The sequence below is a fragment of the Molossus molossus genome, unplaced genomic scaffold (genome assembly GCF_014108415.1).
Source record: "Molossus molossus isolate mMolMol1 unplaced genomic scaffold, mMolMol1.p scaffold_m16_p_4, whole genome shotgun sequence".
In the NCBI taxonomy this organism is placed as follows: domain Eukaryota; kingdom Metazoa; phylum Chordata; class Mammalia; order Chiroptera; family Molossidae; genus Molossus; species Molossus molossus.
Window position 1 is genome coordinate 41,721,052 of NW_023425377.1, and position 18,529 is coordinate 41,739,580.

At 37.2% G+C, this 18,529-nt stretch overlaps 1 protein-coding gene across 3 annotated transcripts in view; it reads left to right on the top strand.

The window, feature by feature from the left end:
- Nucleotides 1–18,529, top strand: part of KIF3A (kinesin family member 3A) — a 75,242-nt gene that overhangs the window by 18,299 nt on the left and 38,414 nt on the right. For all 3 annotated transcript variants that reach the window (XM_036240969.1, XM_036240967.1, XM_036240970.1), the window contains exons 3-5: nucleotides 4,167–4,311; nucleotides 4,455–4,539; nucleotides 12,881–12,986. In XM_036240969.1, the coding sequence (XP_036096862.1) occupies nucleotides 4,167–4,311; nucleotides 4,455–4,539; nucleotides 12,881–12,986 (336 nt within the window). The remainder of the gene's footprint in view (nucleotides 1–4,166; nucleotides 4,312–4,454; nucleotides 4,540–12,880; nucleotides 12,987–18,529) is intronic.

Sequence of the window (18,529 nt, forward strand, 5' to 3'; positions counted from 1 at the left end):
ACTGGCTAGAACCTCCAGTGCAGTGTTACATAGATGTGGTGAGAGTGGACATTTTTGTCTTGTTCTGATCGTAGGGAGAAACCATTCAGTGTTTTACCAGTAAGTAGGATGTTATCTATAGATTTTTCATAGACATCCTATATCAGATTGAGGATGTTTCCCTCTGTTGTTAGTTTGCTGAGAGTTTTTTCAGGAATAATATATATTTTGTCAAATGCAGTTTTCTTTGTTTTTTGTTTTTTCCTACACCTATTGAAATTATTTTTATTTTTTTATTTTTTAAGTTTGTTAATATGGTCAGTTGCATTGATTGATTTTTAAATATGAAACCAGCCATGCTTCTTGGTCATGGTGTATTAACGTTTTAAATGTTAGATTTGAATTGCTAAAATTTTGTTTAAATTTTTTGTATCTATGTTCATGAGGGACATAAATATATAGCTTTCTTATAATGTCTTTATATGGTTTTGTTATCAACTCATAGAATGAGTTGGAAACATTCCCTCCTTTTTAATTATCTAGAAAAAATTGTCTAGAATTAGTATTATATATTCCCTAAGAATTCATCAGTAAAGTCAACTGGGCATGGAGTTTTTTTGTTTTTGTTTTTTTTCTTTTTGTTTTGTGGTAAGGTTTTCAACTACAGGTTCATTTTCTTTAATAGATACATTTAATGTGATTTTATGGTTAGGTGTAAATCTATCGTCATACTATTTTTTTTGTTCCGTTTGTTTTTTGTTCTTCTTTTCCTGTTTTTTTTTTTTTAATCCTCACCCAAGGATATTTTTCCATTTATTTTCAGATAGAGTGGGAAGACGGGAGAGAGGGAGAAAGAGAGAGAGAGAGACAGACATCAATGTGAAAGAGACATACTGATTGGTTGCCTCCTGCTCGACATCGACTAGGTCTGGGGACTGAACCGCTATTGCAACTAAGGTGTGTGCCCTTGACCGAGAACTCTCTGGTCCACGGTTGCTGCTCTAACCACTGAAAAAACCGGCCAGGGCAGTCTTCTTTTCCTCTTTTTATGTCTTCTTTTGGATTAATCAAGTATTTTTTAAACAAGTATTTTTATTATTTCATTCTATTTTCCCTGTTCGTTTATAGCAATACATCTTTGGTTTTTTGTTTGTTTGCTTTTTAAATATATTCTTATTGATTTTTAGAGAGAGAGGAAGGGAGAGGGAGAGATAGAAAAATCCATTGGCTGCGTCCTGCACACCCTATACTGGGGATTGAGTCCAAAACCTGGGCATGTGCCCTGAGCAGGAATTGAACCGACGATATCTTGGTGCATGGGATTGACGCTCAACCAACTGAGCCACACAGGCTGGGCATCTTTGTTTTCATTTTAGTGGTTGTTTTAAGGTTTATAGGATAAATCTTTAATATATCACAGTTTACCTTCAAGTGATATACAACTTTATGTATACTATAAACATTTTATACTATACTTCCATTTCTGTCCTCCCAAGCTCTGTGCTACTGTTGTCATATACTTTACTTCTTTCTACATGTTATAAACTCCAAGCCACATTGTTATTATATTTGTTTAAATTATCAGTTATCTTTTAAAGAGATTTAAATAATAAAAAAAATCTTATATATTTATTTACCCATGTAGTTACCATTGCTGGTACTCTTTATTGCTTATGTAGATTTCTATCTAGTATCATTTGTCTTCTGCATTGCAAAATTTCCTTTAACGTTTCTTAGAGTGGGGATCTATTGGTGACGAATTCCTCCAGCATTTGGAGTCTAAAAAAAGTATTCATTTTGCCTCTGGGTTTTTTTTTTTTTTCTTTATTGATTTTAGAGAGAAAGGAAGGGAGAGGGAGAGAGAGATAGAAACATCCATGAGAGAGAACATCGATTGGTCGCCTCCTACATGTCCTCTACTAGGGATTTGGCCCACAACCTGGGCACGTGCCCTGACTGGGAATCGAACCAGCCACCTCCTGGTGCATAGGTCAACAACACTCAATCACTGAGCCACACTGGCTTGGCTTGCCTTTGTTTTTTAAAGTATTTTCACTGGGTATAGGATTCTAGGTTCATATTTTCTTCTTTTGATACTTTAAAGATATTGCTGTAATCTTCTCATTTGTATTTTATCTGAGCAGAAATCTGCTTTCATTCTTATCTTTGTTCTTCTATATATAACATGTCTTTCTTCCTCTGGGTTCTTTTAACATTTTCTTCTTTATCACTGGTTTTGAGCAATTTGATTATGATGTGCCGTGGTGTATTTTTCTTCATGTTTCTATGCATTAATCTTCTTGGATCTGTGGGTTTATAGTTTTCATCAAATTTGGAGAAATTTCAGGTATTATTTCTTAAAATATTTCTTTCTATCTCCTGTACTTTTTGAGGGACTACATTGATATATATATTAGATTACTTGAAATTGTTCCATGGCTCATTGATTAAAAAAAATTTGTTTTATTTTTCATGGTTTTTTTGTATGTTTTCTTTGTGATCTTTTCTTCTGCAATGTCTAATCTACAATGAACCCCATCTGTTGTATTTTTCATCTCACACATTGTAGGGTTTTTTTTTGTTTTAAATATGTTTTTATTGATTTTTTTTTTTTAGAGCGAGAGATAGAAACATTGATGTGAGAGAGAGAAATATCCATCGGCTGCCTCTTGCATGCCCCCTACTGGGGATCGAGCCTGCAACACAGGCATGTGCCCTGACCGGGAATTAAACTGGGACCTTTCAGTCCATGGGACGATGCTTAGTCCACTAAGCCACACTGGCTAGGCTACATTGTAGTTTTTATTTCTAGAAGTTTGATTTTGATCTTTGCTACATCTTCCATCCAAGTTCTTCCAAACTTCTATCCAAAGTTTCCACTGAACTTTTTCACATATATAATATAGTTTTTATAACTTGTTTAATGTCCTTGTCTACTAATTCTAACATTTGTGTCAGTTCCCAGGGTTTGTTTTTTTTTTAATCCTCACCCATGGGTATTTTTTTCTATTTACCTGCAGATAGAGTGGGAAGGAGAGAGAGAGAGAGAGAGAGAGAGAGAGAGAGAGAGAAACATTAACATGAGAGGAACACATCTACTGGTTGCCTCCCACTGGACCCTGACCAGGGCCGGGGAGGAACCGCAACTGAGGTACGTGCCCTTGGCCTGAATCAAACCCGCGACTCATTAGTCTGGGCCGATGCTCTACTGCTGAGCCAAACCGGCCAAGGCCTCAGTTGACTTTTATTGATTTCTTCATTATGAGTCATATGTTTTTGCAAGCTTGGCAATTTTTTGTTGGATGCCAGACAGTGTGAATTTTACCTTGGGTCTTGGATATTTTTTTTATTCCTATAAATATTTATGAGCTTTGTTCTGGGATGCAGTTACTTTAAGATTATAAAGAAAATAAATACCATTTACTTGTACTCTACCAGGCATTATTTTGGTCGCTTGAACTAAAGTGCTTCATTTGGTTCTTGCTATTAATGTAGGATAGTTAAATTTTTATTCCCATTTTACCTTTGAGGAGATAGTATCTGGGTAGAAACTTGTTTAAGGTCAAGGGGATAAAAAGTGGCAGATATGTGATTCACACTGAGGTCTTTCTGCTCTAGAACCTGTATTCTCTTGCTATAATTATATTACCATCTCCAATTTAATATCCACATTAAGTAATTAATATACACATTACAAGAAATGTTTTTATTTTATTTATTTATTTTATTTATTTATAGACTAGAAGGGAAGGAGACAGAGAGAGAGAAACATTGATTTTAGAGAGACACATCATCTGGTTGCCTCCCATATGGCCATGACTGGTACGTTCCCTTGACCAGGTACGTTCCCTTGACCAGGAATCAAACCTACAACCCTTCGGTCTGTGGGCTAATGCTCTGACTGCTGAGCCAAACCATCCAGGGCACAAGAAATGTTTTTAAATGTAAGATTTTACATTTAGGGTGTGGGGTTCTTTTTATTAATAATTAGGAATATCTCATTGACTAGTACCTTAATAGTGCTTTGCTCATGTGGTACAGAGTACATATTGTAATTGTTGATAATAAATGTGAAATGTGTACTAGAATTCAGGGAAGAAATTGCACTGCAGTGTCAAAGGAATTAATTTTAAGAGCTTTTGTTCTGTAGCATTAGACTACAAATAAATTGATTCTCTTCATTTTAGGGACTATTTTTGCATATGGACAAACTGGAACAGGCAAAACTTTTACCATGGAAGGTGTTCGAGCTGTTCCTGAACTTAGAGGAATCATTCCAAATTCATTTGCTCACATATTTGGTCATATTGCAAAAGCAGAGGGTGATACAAGGTAAACGAATTCTTTTATTTTCTAATATTTTGTAGTACAAACATAAGAAAGGCATATAGGTACAAATTTTATAAACATATTTTAGAACTGTTCGTATAAATATTTCACTGTTTTATGTTTTTAAAATTGTGTTTTACTTATAGATTTTTGGTTCGTGTGTCTTATTTGGAAATATATAATGAAGAAGTTCGTGACCTTTTGGGCAAGGACCAAACACAGAGATTAGAGGTAAGGATAATTGAAATTGGAGTACTTTCCAAAACAAAAGAATGTTTATTAAACTAAGGTCTTTTTTGTACAAAAGATACTTTTACTCTTTTGTAAAAGAAGATTACCTGGTTACTTATTTTTTTAACCAGGTAATTGATCACATGGTTCAAAAAGATAAACGTAAAATTTCATGCATCAAAGTCTTGTTTCTGCCCTAGAGATAATCACTGTCAGTATCTTTTAATGTTTCTATGTAAATACAAATAAATGCTAAGTTACAGTACAGTATCACAACCATGATGTTGACATTGATACAATCTATAGATCTTATTCAAATGCTCTCAGTTTCTCTTGTACTCTTTTGTGTTCTGTACTATTTTATCACATATGTAGATTGGTACTAACATAGTTCCATCACAAGGAAACCCTATGTTGTTGCCCTTTTATAACATCCAGAGGTCTCCTTCTGTCCCCTTCCCTAACCTCTGACAACTCCTGATATGCTTCCCAGTTCTAAAATTTGGCATGTTAAGAATGTTATGTAAATATGACCATACAATATATAACCTTTTGGGTTTGGCTTTTTTAACTTAGTATAACTTTTGAAGATTCATTTAAGTTGTTGAATGCATTGATAGTTCATTCCTTTTTATTGCTAAGTAATATTGCATGATATATATATATATATATATATATATGTACTTTAGTTTGTTTAACCATTCACCTGTTGAAGGACATCTAGGCTGTTTACAGTTTTTAGTTATTATAAATAAAGCAACTGTGAACATTCACACAGAGATTGTTATGCAATTGTAAGTTTTTACTCTCTACTATGACTTTCCAAGAATACCCCAGAATTTATTTTAAGTCAGAAATTTTTAAAGTATCAAAAATATAGGTTTAAAGGGCAAATGAGATTATATGCATAAATATCAGGTAATCACAAAGTTTGGCTCTGGCCGGTTTGGCTCAGCAGTTAGAGCGTCGGCCTGCAGTCCAGAGAGACCCAGGTTCGGTTCTTGCTGAGGGCACGTACCTCGGTTGCAGTTTGTCCCTGGCCCTGGTTGGGCTCTGCGGGAGGCAGCCACTCGATGTGTCCCTTTCATGTCGATGTTTCTCTCTCTCTCTCCCTCCCACTCTATCTGAACAAAAAATTGAAAAATGTCCTTGGATGAGGATAAAAAATTAATTATTAATTAATTAAAATAAAGTGGGAGGGAAGGAAGAGAGGGAGAGAGGAGAGGAGGGGGAGAGAGAGAGAGAGAGCTTCAGTAGCTTTGGGAATTATTACACACAGTCTGAGACACAGCACCACACCGCTACACATAAACACATGCCCTTCAGGGCCAGTGGTGAAGGACACAGAGAATCAAGATCTAACTCTTGCCCTGGCTGGTTTTGCCCAGTGGTTAGAGCATCGGCCTGTGGTCCAGAGGAACTGGGGTTCAGTTCACACTAAGGGCACGTACCTCAGTTGCAGTTTGTCCCCGGCCCTGTTGGGTCGTGCCAGTGGCAGCCACTCGATGTGTCCCTTTCGTGTTGATGTTTCTCTTTCTCTCTTCCTCTCCCTCCCTCCCACTCTATCTGAACAAAAAAATGGGAAAAAAAATGTCCTCAGGTGAGGATAAAAAAAGCAACAACAACAAAAAAGTTGTGAATTGGCACGTTATGTTGTTAACTAACAAGTTGAGCTGATTCACGTTCATTATTTTTTAAATTGACAAATAATTTACATACCATAATTACCCCATTAAAGTGTACAATTTAGTGGTTCTTTTTTTTAATCCTCACTCGACGATATTTTTCCATATATCTTCAGATAGAGTGGGAGAGAGAAACATTGATGTGAGAGAGACACATCGATTGGTTGCCTCCCACACAATCCCGACAAGGGCCAGGGACTGAACTGCAACCAACATATGTGCCCTTGACTGGAACTGAACCCGAGACTTTGGTCCACGGGCTAATACTCTAACTGCTGAGCCAAACCAGCCAGGGCAGTGGTTCTTAGTATATTCACAAAGTTATGCAACCTTCACTACTATCTAATTCTAGAACATTGTCATTACCCCAAAAAGAAATCCCATACCCTTTAGCTGTCACCCTCTCACCCCGTTCTCCCCAGTACTAGTCAATGATTAATCTACACTCTGTCTCTATAGATTTGCCTATTTTGGATATGTTATACAAAGGAATAATACAACATGTGGTCCTTTGTGACTAGCATAATTTTTTTTTTTTCCTTTTGGTATGTGCCTCTAGTGGGAACCGAACCCAGGACTCTCTGGTCCGCAGGCCAATGCTCCAACTGCTGAGCCAAACCGGCCAGGGCTAGCATAATTTTTTTATGGTTCGTCCATGTTGTAGCAGGTGTCAGTACTTCATTTTTATTTTTTATTTTTTTTAATTCTCACCCAAGGATATTTTTACATTTATCTTCAGACAGAGTGGGAGGTAGAGAGAGAAAGAGAAACATCGATGTGAGAGAAACACATCGATTGGCTGCCACCTGCACAACCCCAACTGGGTCTGGGGACGAACCGCAACCGAGGTACGTCCCCTTGGCTGGAACTGAACCCAGGACTCTTTGGTCCGAGGGCCAATGCTCTAACCACTTAGCAAACCAGCCAGGGCAGTACTTCATTCTTTTTGTTGCTGAATAATAATCTATTGTATGGATACATCACTTTTTTTTTTTTATCCTCACCCGAGGACATTTTTCCATTTTTTGTTCAGATAGAGCGGGAGGGAGAGAGGAAGAGAGAGAGAGAGAAACATCGACGTGAAGGGACACATCGAGTGGCTGCCACCCGCACGACCAACCAGGGCCGGGGACAAACTGCAACCGAGGTACGTGCCCTTAGCGGGAACCAAACCCGGGTCTCTCTGTACCGCAGGCCGATGCTCCAACCGCTGAGCCAAACCGGCCAGGGCTGGATACACCACATTTTATTGATTTCTTCATCAGTTGAACATTTTGGGTGGTTTCTACTTTTTGTCTATTACAAAGAATGTTGTTATAAACATTCTTGTTCAAAGTTTTATGTGAACAAATATTTTCAGTTCTCTTGGTTATACTAATCAGTGTAATTGCTAATCACGTGGTAATGCAATTTAACCATTTGTGGGACTGCCAGGCTGTTTTACCCATGGCTGTATCATTTACATTCCCATCAGCAATGTATGAGGTTTCCAATTTCTCCACATCCTCATTAACACATGCTATTTTTTGTCTTATTATAGCCACTGTAGTTGGTATAACATGGTATCTAATTGTGGGCTTCATTTCAATTTCTCTGATGGCTAATGATGTGTTGGGCATCTTGCACATGCTTATTGGCCATTTGTATACTTTCTTTGGAGAAATGTGTTCAGATCCTTTGCCCATTTTTATTATCATTTTTTTCCTTTTAAAAAAAAATTTTTTTTAACTCACCTTTATTGTTGAATGCATCACAGATGTTTCTCCCTTTTTTCCCCATTGACCCCCTCCTCCCCAATCCCGCCCCCCTCCTGCCTTCCCCACACTATTGTTGGTGTCCATTGGTTATGCATATATGCATAGAAATTCTTTGTTTTATCTCATCCCCCCCTCCCTCCCCTGTTCCCTGTGAGGTTCATCAGTCAAACAACCAATTTGTACTTCTTAATTCCTTCATCTGTTTCACCCATCTCCCCAGTCCTCACCCATCTGGCAGGCAACAAAAAGTTCTCTCTTTCTATGGGTCTGCTTCTGTTCTGCTTGCTCATTTTGTTTGTAGATTCAGTTATTGATAGATATGTATTAATTGCCATTTTATTGTTAATATTTTTGTTCTTCTTCATCTTCAAGAAGACCCTTCAACATTTCATACAATACTGGTTTGGTGGTGATGTATTCCTTTAGCTTTTTCTTGTCTGGGAAACTGTTGATATGTCCATTGATTCTAAATGATAGCTTTGCAGGATAGAGTAATCTTGGTTGTATTGGTCATTGCTTTTCATCACCTTGAATATCTCTTGCCACTTCTTTCTGGCCTGCAAAGTTACTTTTATTTTTTTATTTTTTTTATTTTTATTTTTAATCCTCATCCGAGGACATTTTTCCATTTTTTGTACAGACAGAGTGGGAGGGAGAGAGAGGAAGAGAGAGAGAGGGAAACATCGATGTGAAAGGGACACATCGAGTGGCTGCCACCCGCACGACCAACCAGGGCCGGGGACAAACTGCAACCGAGGTACATGCCCTTAGCGGGAACCGAACCCGGGCCTCTCCGGACCGCAGGCGGACGCTCTAACCGCTCAGCCAAACCGGCCAGGGCTGCAAAGTTACTTTTAAAAGTTTATTGTTTTATGACTCAAACTATAAAAATCATTTGGAAAGAACATTTTCATTTTTGTACCAATAATTATGAAATAGATTTATTCTCAGCAACAGTTTTGTCAGTGGTTTTGAACCATATTAGACCCAATAACCCTTTTTTCATAAGAATATTTTGGAGTGCTTCTCTGACTATCCTGAAATAAAATTCATAGCTGATAAAATATACCTAGGCACATCATTTAAAAAATAATCAACATATTGTCCAATAGTAATATAAAGGAGAATAAAAAGACTTAAAAAATAAAATGTTAGGCGCTGGCCAGTTTTGCTCAGTGGTTAGAGCGTCGGCCTGCAGACCAATGAGTCCCGGGTTTGATTCCAGCCAAGGACACATACCTTGGTTGCAGTTTGTCCCCAGCCCTGGTCGGGGTCATGCGGGAGGCAATCAGTCGATGTATCCCTCTCACCTTGTTGTTTCTCTCTCTCTGTCTCTCCCTCTCTCTCTACCTGAAGATAAATAGAAAAATATCCTCAGGTGAGGATTAAAAAAAATAAAAATAAAACAAAAAATAAATAAGTAAAATGTTAATACTTCAATATATAAAATGCTTAGAGGTGAGGTGACAACACTCTGACATAATGAAGAAGTCAGAGGCATATATAATCATCATGACTGCAACAGCTACAAATGCAGACTGTTATAGGTATGTTGAATTGGTAACACCTTGATTGGTGTTACTGTCTATGACATGGTCTTTTAAATGTTTGTTTTTTTTTTTTTGATATTTTGTTCAGATAGAGTGGGAGAGAGAGAGAGAGAAACATCAACATGAAAGGGACACATCGAGTGGTTGCCACCCTCACAACCCAACCAGGGCCAGGGACAAACTGCAACCGAGGTACATGCCCGTAGCGGGAACCGAACCCAGGTCTCTCAGGACCGCAGGCTGACGCTCTAAGCGCTGAGCCAAACCGGCCAGGGCTATGACATGGTCTTTTAAAACAAGACTAGCTCTTGGTAGAGTTCTGAGCAAAACAAAGTACATAATTCTTTTCTCAATTTTCCTGCATTCCTATATTATTACCATGGAAAAGCCCTTTGTTTTTATATGTAAAATAGAGTTAGGGTCTAGACTTAGGTAAATAAAGTTTTTTCACCCGTAGGACTTTACTTGTAGGACATTCAAAATTATGTGTGACAATTCTCCATTGATTAAGACCATCCCACCCATTGCAGGATGCTTAGTATCCCTGGCCCCTATCTGAATACTAATACATAGTGTCCTCAAGTGAACCAGAAACTCTTCCATAAATTTCTAAAACATTCAGAGCAGGGGAGTAACTGCCCCATTGAGATTTATTCTTTTAGTGTTATAAACTATATTTGTTATAGAAATTCAACTTCTATGTTTTTATGAGAAAACATTCTTTGATAGTATTACTACCCAATTTTAACTGTCATAAATTTGGAATCATATTTGATTTCTTTATCTTTCATATCTAATCAGTTTATCTACCCTTACTTGAATTTTGAGTTAAGATCATATGTATTTTATTTTTATTTTTTTAATTTTTTTTTCTTTATTGATTTTAGAGAGAGAAAAAGGGAGAGGGAGAGACATCGATGAGAGAACATCAACTGGCTGCCTCCTGCATGCCCCCCGACTGGGGATACAGCCCACAACCTGGGCATGTGCCCTGACTGGGAATCGAACTGGCGACCTCTTGGTGCATGGGTCAATGCTCAACCACTGAGCCACACCAGCCGGGCAAGATCATACATGTTTTAAAACAACCTTAAACTTTGCAGACTGATGTCATTTTGAAGAATGCTTGTTTTCAGTCTGAAATACGATGAGCACAGAAAGTGAGAGTAATGCTTGAAAGCTTTTATAGAAATTGGAATTTGCTATGGCATCCAAGTGCATGATTTTTGTAATTTTCAGAAATATCAGTTTGCCAGAATAGAAGTACATAAATTATTCTTTACCATACAGTTTCTGAGAAGCATTGAAATAAACCAGTTATTTTTAAACCTTTAAAAAGGTTTAAAGCATTTAAACACTTCCATCAAACCAAACCTTATGTTGTCATACAATGTGTAAAATACATGAAAGTGAAGCTCACTTTAGAACTTGTCTGAGCTTGAAGACCCCCAGACTCCCATTGTGACCCCTCAGTGCCACCACCAATTCTCTAAGACAGTGATTTTCAACCTTTTTCATCTCATGGCACATAAACTAATTCCTAAAATTCTATGACACACCAAAAAATATATTATTTGCCAATCAGACAAAAAATAGATATAATTTTGATTCGTTCACACCAACGGCTATTATTATGTTGGCTGTTATTTTCTTATCTGACCATCTAAAGCAGTGATTCTCAACCTTCCTAATGCTGCAACCCTTTAATACAGTTCCTCATGTTGTGGTGACCCCCAACCATAAAATTATTTTTGTTGCTACTTCATAACTGTAATTTTGCTATTGTTATGAATCGCCATCGGAAATATGTGTTTTCTGATGGTCTTAGGCGACCCCTGTGAAAGGGTCGTTCTACACCCAAAGGGGTCGTGACCCACAGGTTGAGAACCGCTGATCTAAAGGAAAAGAGGTCAGTGCCCCTGACTAAATAGTCATGAACTGCATGTTTTAAAATTTTTTGCACCACACCAGTTGAACTTGCTGCTCCAAAGCTTTTCACAGTTTGAAATCCACTGGTTTATAGAAACGCACTTCTTTACTACTAATAAAATTAGGGCTTCATTTGTATCCCATTGCAGCAAAAGGGTAATTTTTCCTAATGTATAAATATATTTTATAAATTGTTATAGAAGAGACCAAAAAATCCCCAAAGCCCCAACTAGATCTAAAATCTACACCTATAATTTGGAGTGTCTGTCCTTATGACTTTTAAAAAAAATTATTATTAATTTTAGAGAAGGAAGAAGGGAGAGAGAGAAAGAGAAACATTGATGTGAGAGAAACATTCATCAGTTGCCTCTCGCATACACCCTGACCAGGGATAAGACTCACAACCTAGAGACCTTCTGGTGCACGGGACGGTGCTTCAACCAACTGAACCACACAGGGCAGGGCTGCCCTTATGACTTTTGACTTTGAGGTTGTTTTTTAAACTTTTTTTTTATCTATGTGGTCTTAATACCACCTATGGAATGACTCTCCCCACTGTCAGCCACTGGCCTCTGTCTCAATTTTACTATTTTGTGTTGAGGTGACTTCTGGGCATGTGCCCTGACTGGGAGGTGACTTCTGGGTCTTCCAAAGTGAATTTTGTATTTTTAACATTATCTGTATTTTATATAGCTCTTTCCTAAATATATTCTTCAAATTTGAATAAATTTCTTGTAATGTTGCTCACAGAAAGGTAATATTTTTGCATGGATGCCGTAGATCTCAGTATTTCACTCAACTGTTTGAAATTCTCTAGCAGCTTCAAATTGTTATTTAATCTTATCTATGCCTACTCTATAGCCAGATATTCTACACCCCACCCCCCAGTCCAGCTTCCTACTCTTTCCAGCCACCATGGCTTTGTTTATTTTTTTCTAAGTACCTAGTTTTTCATATTTAGGATCCTGACACTTACTCTTTTCCTCCTGCCTCAACCTAGGTTGGCTACTTCCTTTTTCTTTAAATCTTAGTTAAACCTCATCTTGGGGAAACATCCTTTCCCTGCTTCACTAGCTTAAGTCTCTATAATGTATTCGTATATTGTCTTATATTTTTTTAAGTCATAAAATTATCTCAATTGAAGTAAAATAATTTTTGTGTGTAATTATTCATTTCTATGTTCTCTCTGTAGATTTTCACTTCCACAAGTGTAGAGACTATGTCTACCTTGTTCATCACTGTACACTCAGTATCTAGCAGTCTAAGTAGATGTTTAATAAATAATTGTGTTCAATAAATAACACATTTATTTACATATTATTTATATGTAGTAGATGTTCAATAAATAACATAGATCATCAATGAATAACTGTGGAAGAATTATGGATATTTGTGTAAAGTCTTATGTTTTTTTTTTTAGGTTAAAGAAAGACCTGATGTGGGAGTTTATATCAAAGATTTATCAGCTTATGTGGTAAATAATGCTGATGATATGGATAGAATTATGACACTAGGCCACAAAAATCGTAAGTGTAATACATAATTGTGATTAAACATTATGTGTTGAGTAGACTGGTTTAGAAGCAAAACTGGTGTGGCATTTTGTCCCACAAAGATTAGATTTTTAAGTTTCTTAAAAACCCTTTTTCTTTGATTATTTACTAGGTAGAGAGTGTATATGAATGAAAGGTATTACAGATTGCTTTCTGTGCTGACCAAAATTTTGTTTCTTGGTAGTAGTGCTGTATCTTTGAAACTTATATAGCTGTTTTTTGTTAGCTATAATAATATTTGGTAACGTTTATTGAGCATTTACTATGTGACAAGTGCTTGTGCTAAGTGCTTTATAAGAATAATCTCTTTTAATCTTCACAATAGACTATGATGGCATTAAATTCCTATTGTATGATTGAGGAAACCAAAATTTAATTTAAATAACTGTCCAAGGTTGTATATACTTAATAAGTGGCAGAGTGAGTATTTTAACCTAGCCATGAATCAGCATAACCAGGCACTATACTCCCTTTTTCTTATTGACAATAAAAGAAAAGCAAAACAAAATTAAAGTGCCATATTTTTTTAGTAATTGTTTCAGGTTTTGTCTAAATAATAAAGAACTTCAAATGGTGTGGGGAAGGCAGGAGGTGGGTGGGAGCAAGGAGGAGAGGGTCAATGGATGGGGGAAGGGGGAACATCTGTAGTACTTTCAACAATAAAGATTTTTTAAAAAGAACATCAGCAATATTTCAAACACAGATGTCCCAGGCCTAGTACTAGTGATGTTGCTAATAGCAATTAGAGATTAAAGGTGAAAGATAACATAGGAAGTAAACTTTTTTTTTCAAAGTTTTTAAACTGCACTAAAAATAAGACATATTCAAGGAAATTAAACAAAATATTTTAAAAAATCAATTGCAGCCCAGTTGATGTGGCTCTGTGGTTGAGTGTCAACCCATGTACCAGGAGGTCGCCAGTTCAATTCCCAGTCAGGGCACATGCCCAGCTTGTGGGCCCGATCCCCAGTGGGGGAATGCAGGAGGTGGCCAGTCGATGTTCTCTCTCATCGATGTCTTTATCTTTCTCCCTTCCTCTCTCTAAAATCAATAAAGAAAAATTATTTAAAAAATTAAAAATAAAAAATCAATTGTATTCTTAAAAAACAAGTAATAGAAGACCAAATTTTAACAGGAAAATAAGCAAAAGATATGTACAAATATGTTATTCATAGAACTATCCACAGCAATAAACATGTGAAAGGATGTTCAACTTCACAAAAAATTAAGAAAATGCATATTGCAACAACAGTAGGAGATGTCTTACCCTTCGGTTTATTTTTTTTTTATTTTATTTTATTTTAATCCTCACCCGAGGATATTTTTCCATTTTTTGTACAGATAGAATGGGAGGGAGAGAGAGGAAGGGAGAGAGAGAGAGAGAAACATTGACGTGAAGGGACACATCGAGTGGCTGCCACCCGCACGACCAACCAGGGCCGGGGACAAACTGCAACCGAAGTACATGCCCTTAGCGGGAACCGAACCCGGGTCTCTCCGGACCGCAGGCCGACGCTCTAACCGCTGAGCCAAACTGGCCAGGGCTTACCCTTCGGTTTAAATGAGAGGATGTACAGGTTGGTGAGGCTGCACTGGTGATAGGATTATAAAATAGTACAGCTTTTTTGAAGGGTAGTATAGCAGTACTGTATCTGTTGAAATTTTTTAAATGTATTCCTTTTGACCCAGTGTTTCTAATTCTAGATAGGTATTCTATAAAATATTTATAAATGTAAAAAATGCTTTATTGTGCCTGGCTGGTGTGGTTTAGTGTTTGGGCGTCGACCCATGGACTTAAAGGTCACCAGTTCGATTCCTGGTCAGGGCACATGCCCAGGTTGTGAGCCCGAACCCCAGTTGGGGGCATGCAGGAGGCAGCCAGTCGATGTTCTCTCTCATCGATGTTTCTATCTACCTCTCCTTTCCTCTCTCTCTAAAATCAATAAAGAAAAAAAAATGCTTTATTGAAACATTATTTGTAATAAAGTTTGACACAACTAAATAACTATAAACAAAATATTGGTTATATAAATCATGGTACAAAAATACTATAGACTATAATGAAGCTCTTAAAAAACAACAAAGAATTTAATCTACGTGTAGAGACCTGGAATATTTTCATTCTTTTTTTCTTTTAATTGATTTTTTTGGAGAGAGAGATAGAAACATCAGTTTGAGAGTGATACATCCATCTGCTGCCTCCTGTATGCTCCCTACTGGGGATTGAGCCTGCAACCCCGGCATGTGCCCTGACTAGGAATTAAACCGGGACCTCTCAGTCTATGGGATGATGCTCAATCCACTGAGCCAGGTGAGACCTGGAATATTTTCAAGATATGTTATTAGGTGAAAAGAAAGCAAATTACAGAATAGTGTTACTGCATTATCCCATTAATATATGTGTAAAAAGGCCAAATGAGCCCTGGCCAGTTTGGCTCAGTGGTTAGAGTGTCGGCCTGTGGTACAGAGAGACCCGGGTTCGGTTCCCGCTAAGGGTACATACCTCGGTTGCAGTTTGTCCCCGGCCCTGGTTGGTCGTGCGGGTGGCAGCCACTCGATGTGTCCCTTCACATCGATGTTTCTCTCTCTCTCTCTCTTCCTCTCTCTCCCTCCCGCTCTATCTGAACAAACAAAAAAAATGTCCTCGGGTGAGGATAAAAAAAAAAAAAAAAAAAGGCCAAATGATTAAACTGTACATTTGGACGTTGTATGTATGTCTGTGTGTTCAAATGTGTGCATGTGAAATACAAAATGAAAGGATGTTTAATAGTGGTTACTTTTTTGCCCTGGTCAGTTTGACTCAGCAGTTAAGAGCCTTGGCCTGCAGACCAGGGAGTCCTGGGTTTGATTCTGACAAAGGGCATATACCTAGGTTGCGGGTGGCAACCAATGGATGTCTTTCTCATGTAGATGTTTCTCTCTCTCTCCCTCCCCCTCCCACTCTGTCTGAAGATAAATGTAAGAATATCCTCGGGTGAGGATTCCAAGAAAAAAAATAATGGTTACTTTTAGGAAAGGGGAAGTAAGATTGGGGGAAAAGGATGTTGGAAGCTTTCATTGTTTTTGTTTGTTTGTTTTTAATGTGTCTTTAACTTTTTTATACCAGGAATATTTTCATGTACTGCTTATTTAATTTAAAAATATTTTAACATAAAATTCCATTTATAGTAGTGACTAAAACCTCTCATTAACTACCCAAAAATTAGTTTAACTTGGTATGTGAGATTTGTTCAAGGAGAACTAAAAACATTCTAATGAGAGAAATAAAATGAAACAAAGATAAAGGGATTTGAAAACCCAAGATAGCAGAGAAGAAATTTTATTTATTTATTTATTTTTGGTTAATTCTCACCAGAGGATATTTTTCCCATTGATTTTTTTTAGAGAGAGGGGAAGGGAATAGAGGGAGGGAGAGATAGAGAGAGAGAGAAAGAGAGAAACATCGATGTGAGAGAGATACATCGATTGGTTGCCTCCCATTTGGGCCCCAGTGGGGAGCGAACCTGCAACCCAGGTATGTACTCTTGACCTGGAATCGAATCCATGACCCTTCAGTAGGAGGGCCGACACTCTAGCCACTGTGCCATACCAGCCAGGGTGAAAATACTCTTAATAAATAGATTGAGTCCAAGAATTAAACATTTAGTACAAAAATTTCAACATAAAAATATAAACTTTATCATATTGAAATATGGTAATATAACTATCAGGGAAATAGCAGAGGGGGAAGATAGGACAATAAAAGCTGCTATTCTAAATAGATGAAAAATCAATACATATAAACTTAGCTCCATTTTGTTACAGTTTTTTTTTTTTTGTATATATATTTTCATTGATTTTTAGAGAGAGAGAGAGAGGGAGAGAGAGATGGAAACATGAATGAGAGAAAAACATTCATCAGCTGCCTCCTGCATGCCCCCTACTGGGGATTGAGCCTGAAACTCAGGCATGTGCCCTGACCAGGATTAAACTGGAACCTCTCAGTGGTGAGATGACCCTCAGTCCACTGAGCCACGCCGGCTGGTTTAGCTCCATTTTGTACAGGTGATACTTAAGAAAATAAGTCAGTCATCTCATAAACAAATAAACAGTCTGCCTAGCAACTAAAATGCAAATTTAAATTATTCCAGTATATTTACATTGGGGCATCCTTGTAAATTGGTTAATATTTTTGTAGAGCAATGTTTTCAGCCTTTAGACCAAATTCCTTTTCTTTAAAAATTATTTTTTTGAACAGGTAATCCATACACATAGTATAAAATTCAAAAGACACAAAAGTATTCATTGAAAACACTACCTTTGTATCTCAGTCACAAAGGTTCCAACATAAAAATATAAACTTTATCATACTGAAATATGGTAAAATAACTATCAAGAGGGAAATAGCAGAGGGAGAAGATGGGATAATAAAAGCTGTGTCTCAGTCATCTAGTTCCCATTCCTGCTGGCAACTTCTGTTAGTTTCTAATGTGCCCTTTCTGATGTAGTCTGTGTACCCACATGTGTGTTTTTATTTTTATTATTTTTTCTTCATTTTTAAAGAGAGAGGAAGGGAGAGGGAGAGAGAGATAGAAACATAGATGAGAGAGAACATCAAGTGGCTGCCTCCTGCATGCCCCCCACTGGGGATTGGGCCCACAACCTGGGCATGTGCCCTGACCGGGAATCGAATTGGTGACCTCTTGGTGCACGGGTCGATGCTCAACCACTGCGCAACACTGGCTGGGCACCACAGGTGTGTTTTTAGAGAGTGCTTATCCTCTTTATGAGTCAGATAATTGCATGCTTTATTCACTTAATATTATCTTAGAGAACATTTCACTTTAATACATACTAGTACATATGTGGCATTTTAAAGAATGATGTTGTATATCATTGGATGGATCTTCATAATTTATTTACCCAATCTTTTATTGATGGACTTTTGGGTTGTTTTCAGTCTTGCTGTTATGAGCAATACTGCAATAAATATTCTTACGTATATATGCAGGCATATTTATAGGATACATTTTCCATAACCACTTGAAAAACATAAAAATCTAATTTTTTAATTCCAAAATAAATATTTGACAAAAATGAAAGCTACAGAAATGTTCTTTATTTTATTTCCATTATGTGACGTGTCAGTGGTTGGAGCATTGAGTCTATTTGGTTGCTGCAAGCTCTTCTCTCCTAGGGATTGTAAAATCCAACATAGGTCACATTTAACAGCATGTCTGTTGCATTGCTTGGTTTTCATAACCAGAAATACAGAAAAATTATAATCATAAATAGCATGCTTTACTTATATTGCAAATTACATGTTCTCTCCCCATCTAAATTGAAAAACATTGCTGCAGTATGATTTGATATCACATAGCTATAAAATGATTCTTACCCTTTTACCTGGTAATTCTAGTTTGGAAAATACATTCCATGGAATTAATCCTAAAGAAAAAGAAAGGTATCTGCTCAGAGATACTCATCTTAGGGTACCTTATGAGGATCTAAAAGGGAAACCATCCCAAATATCTCTA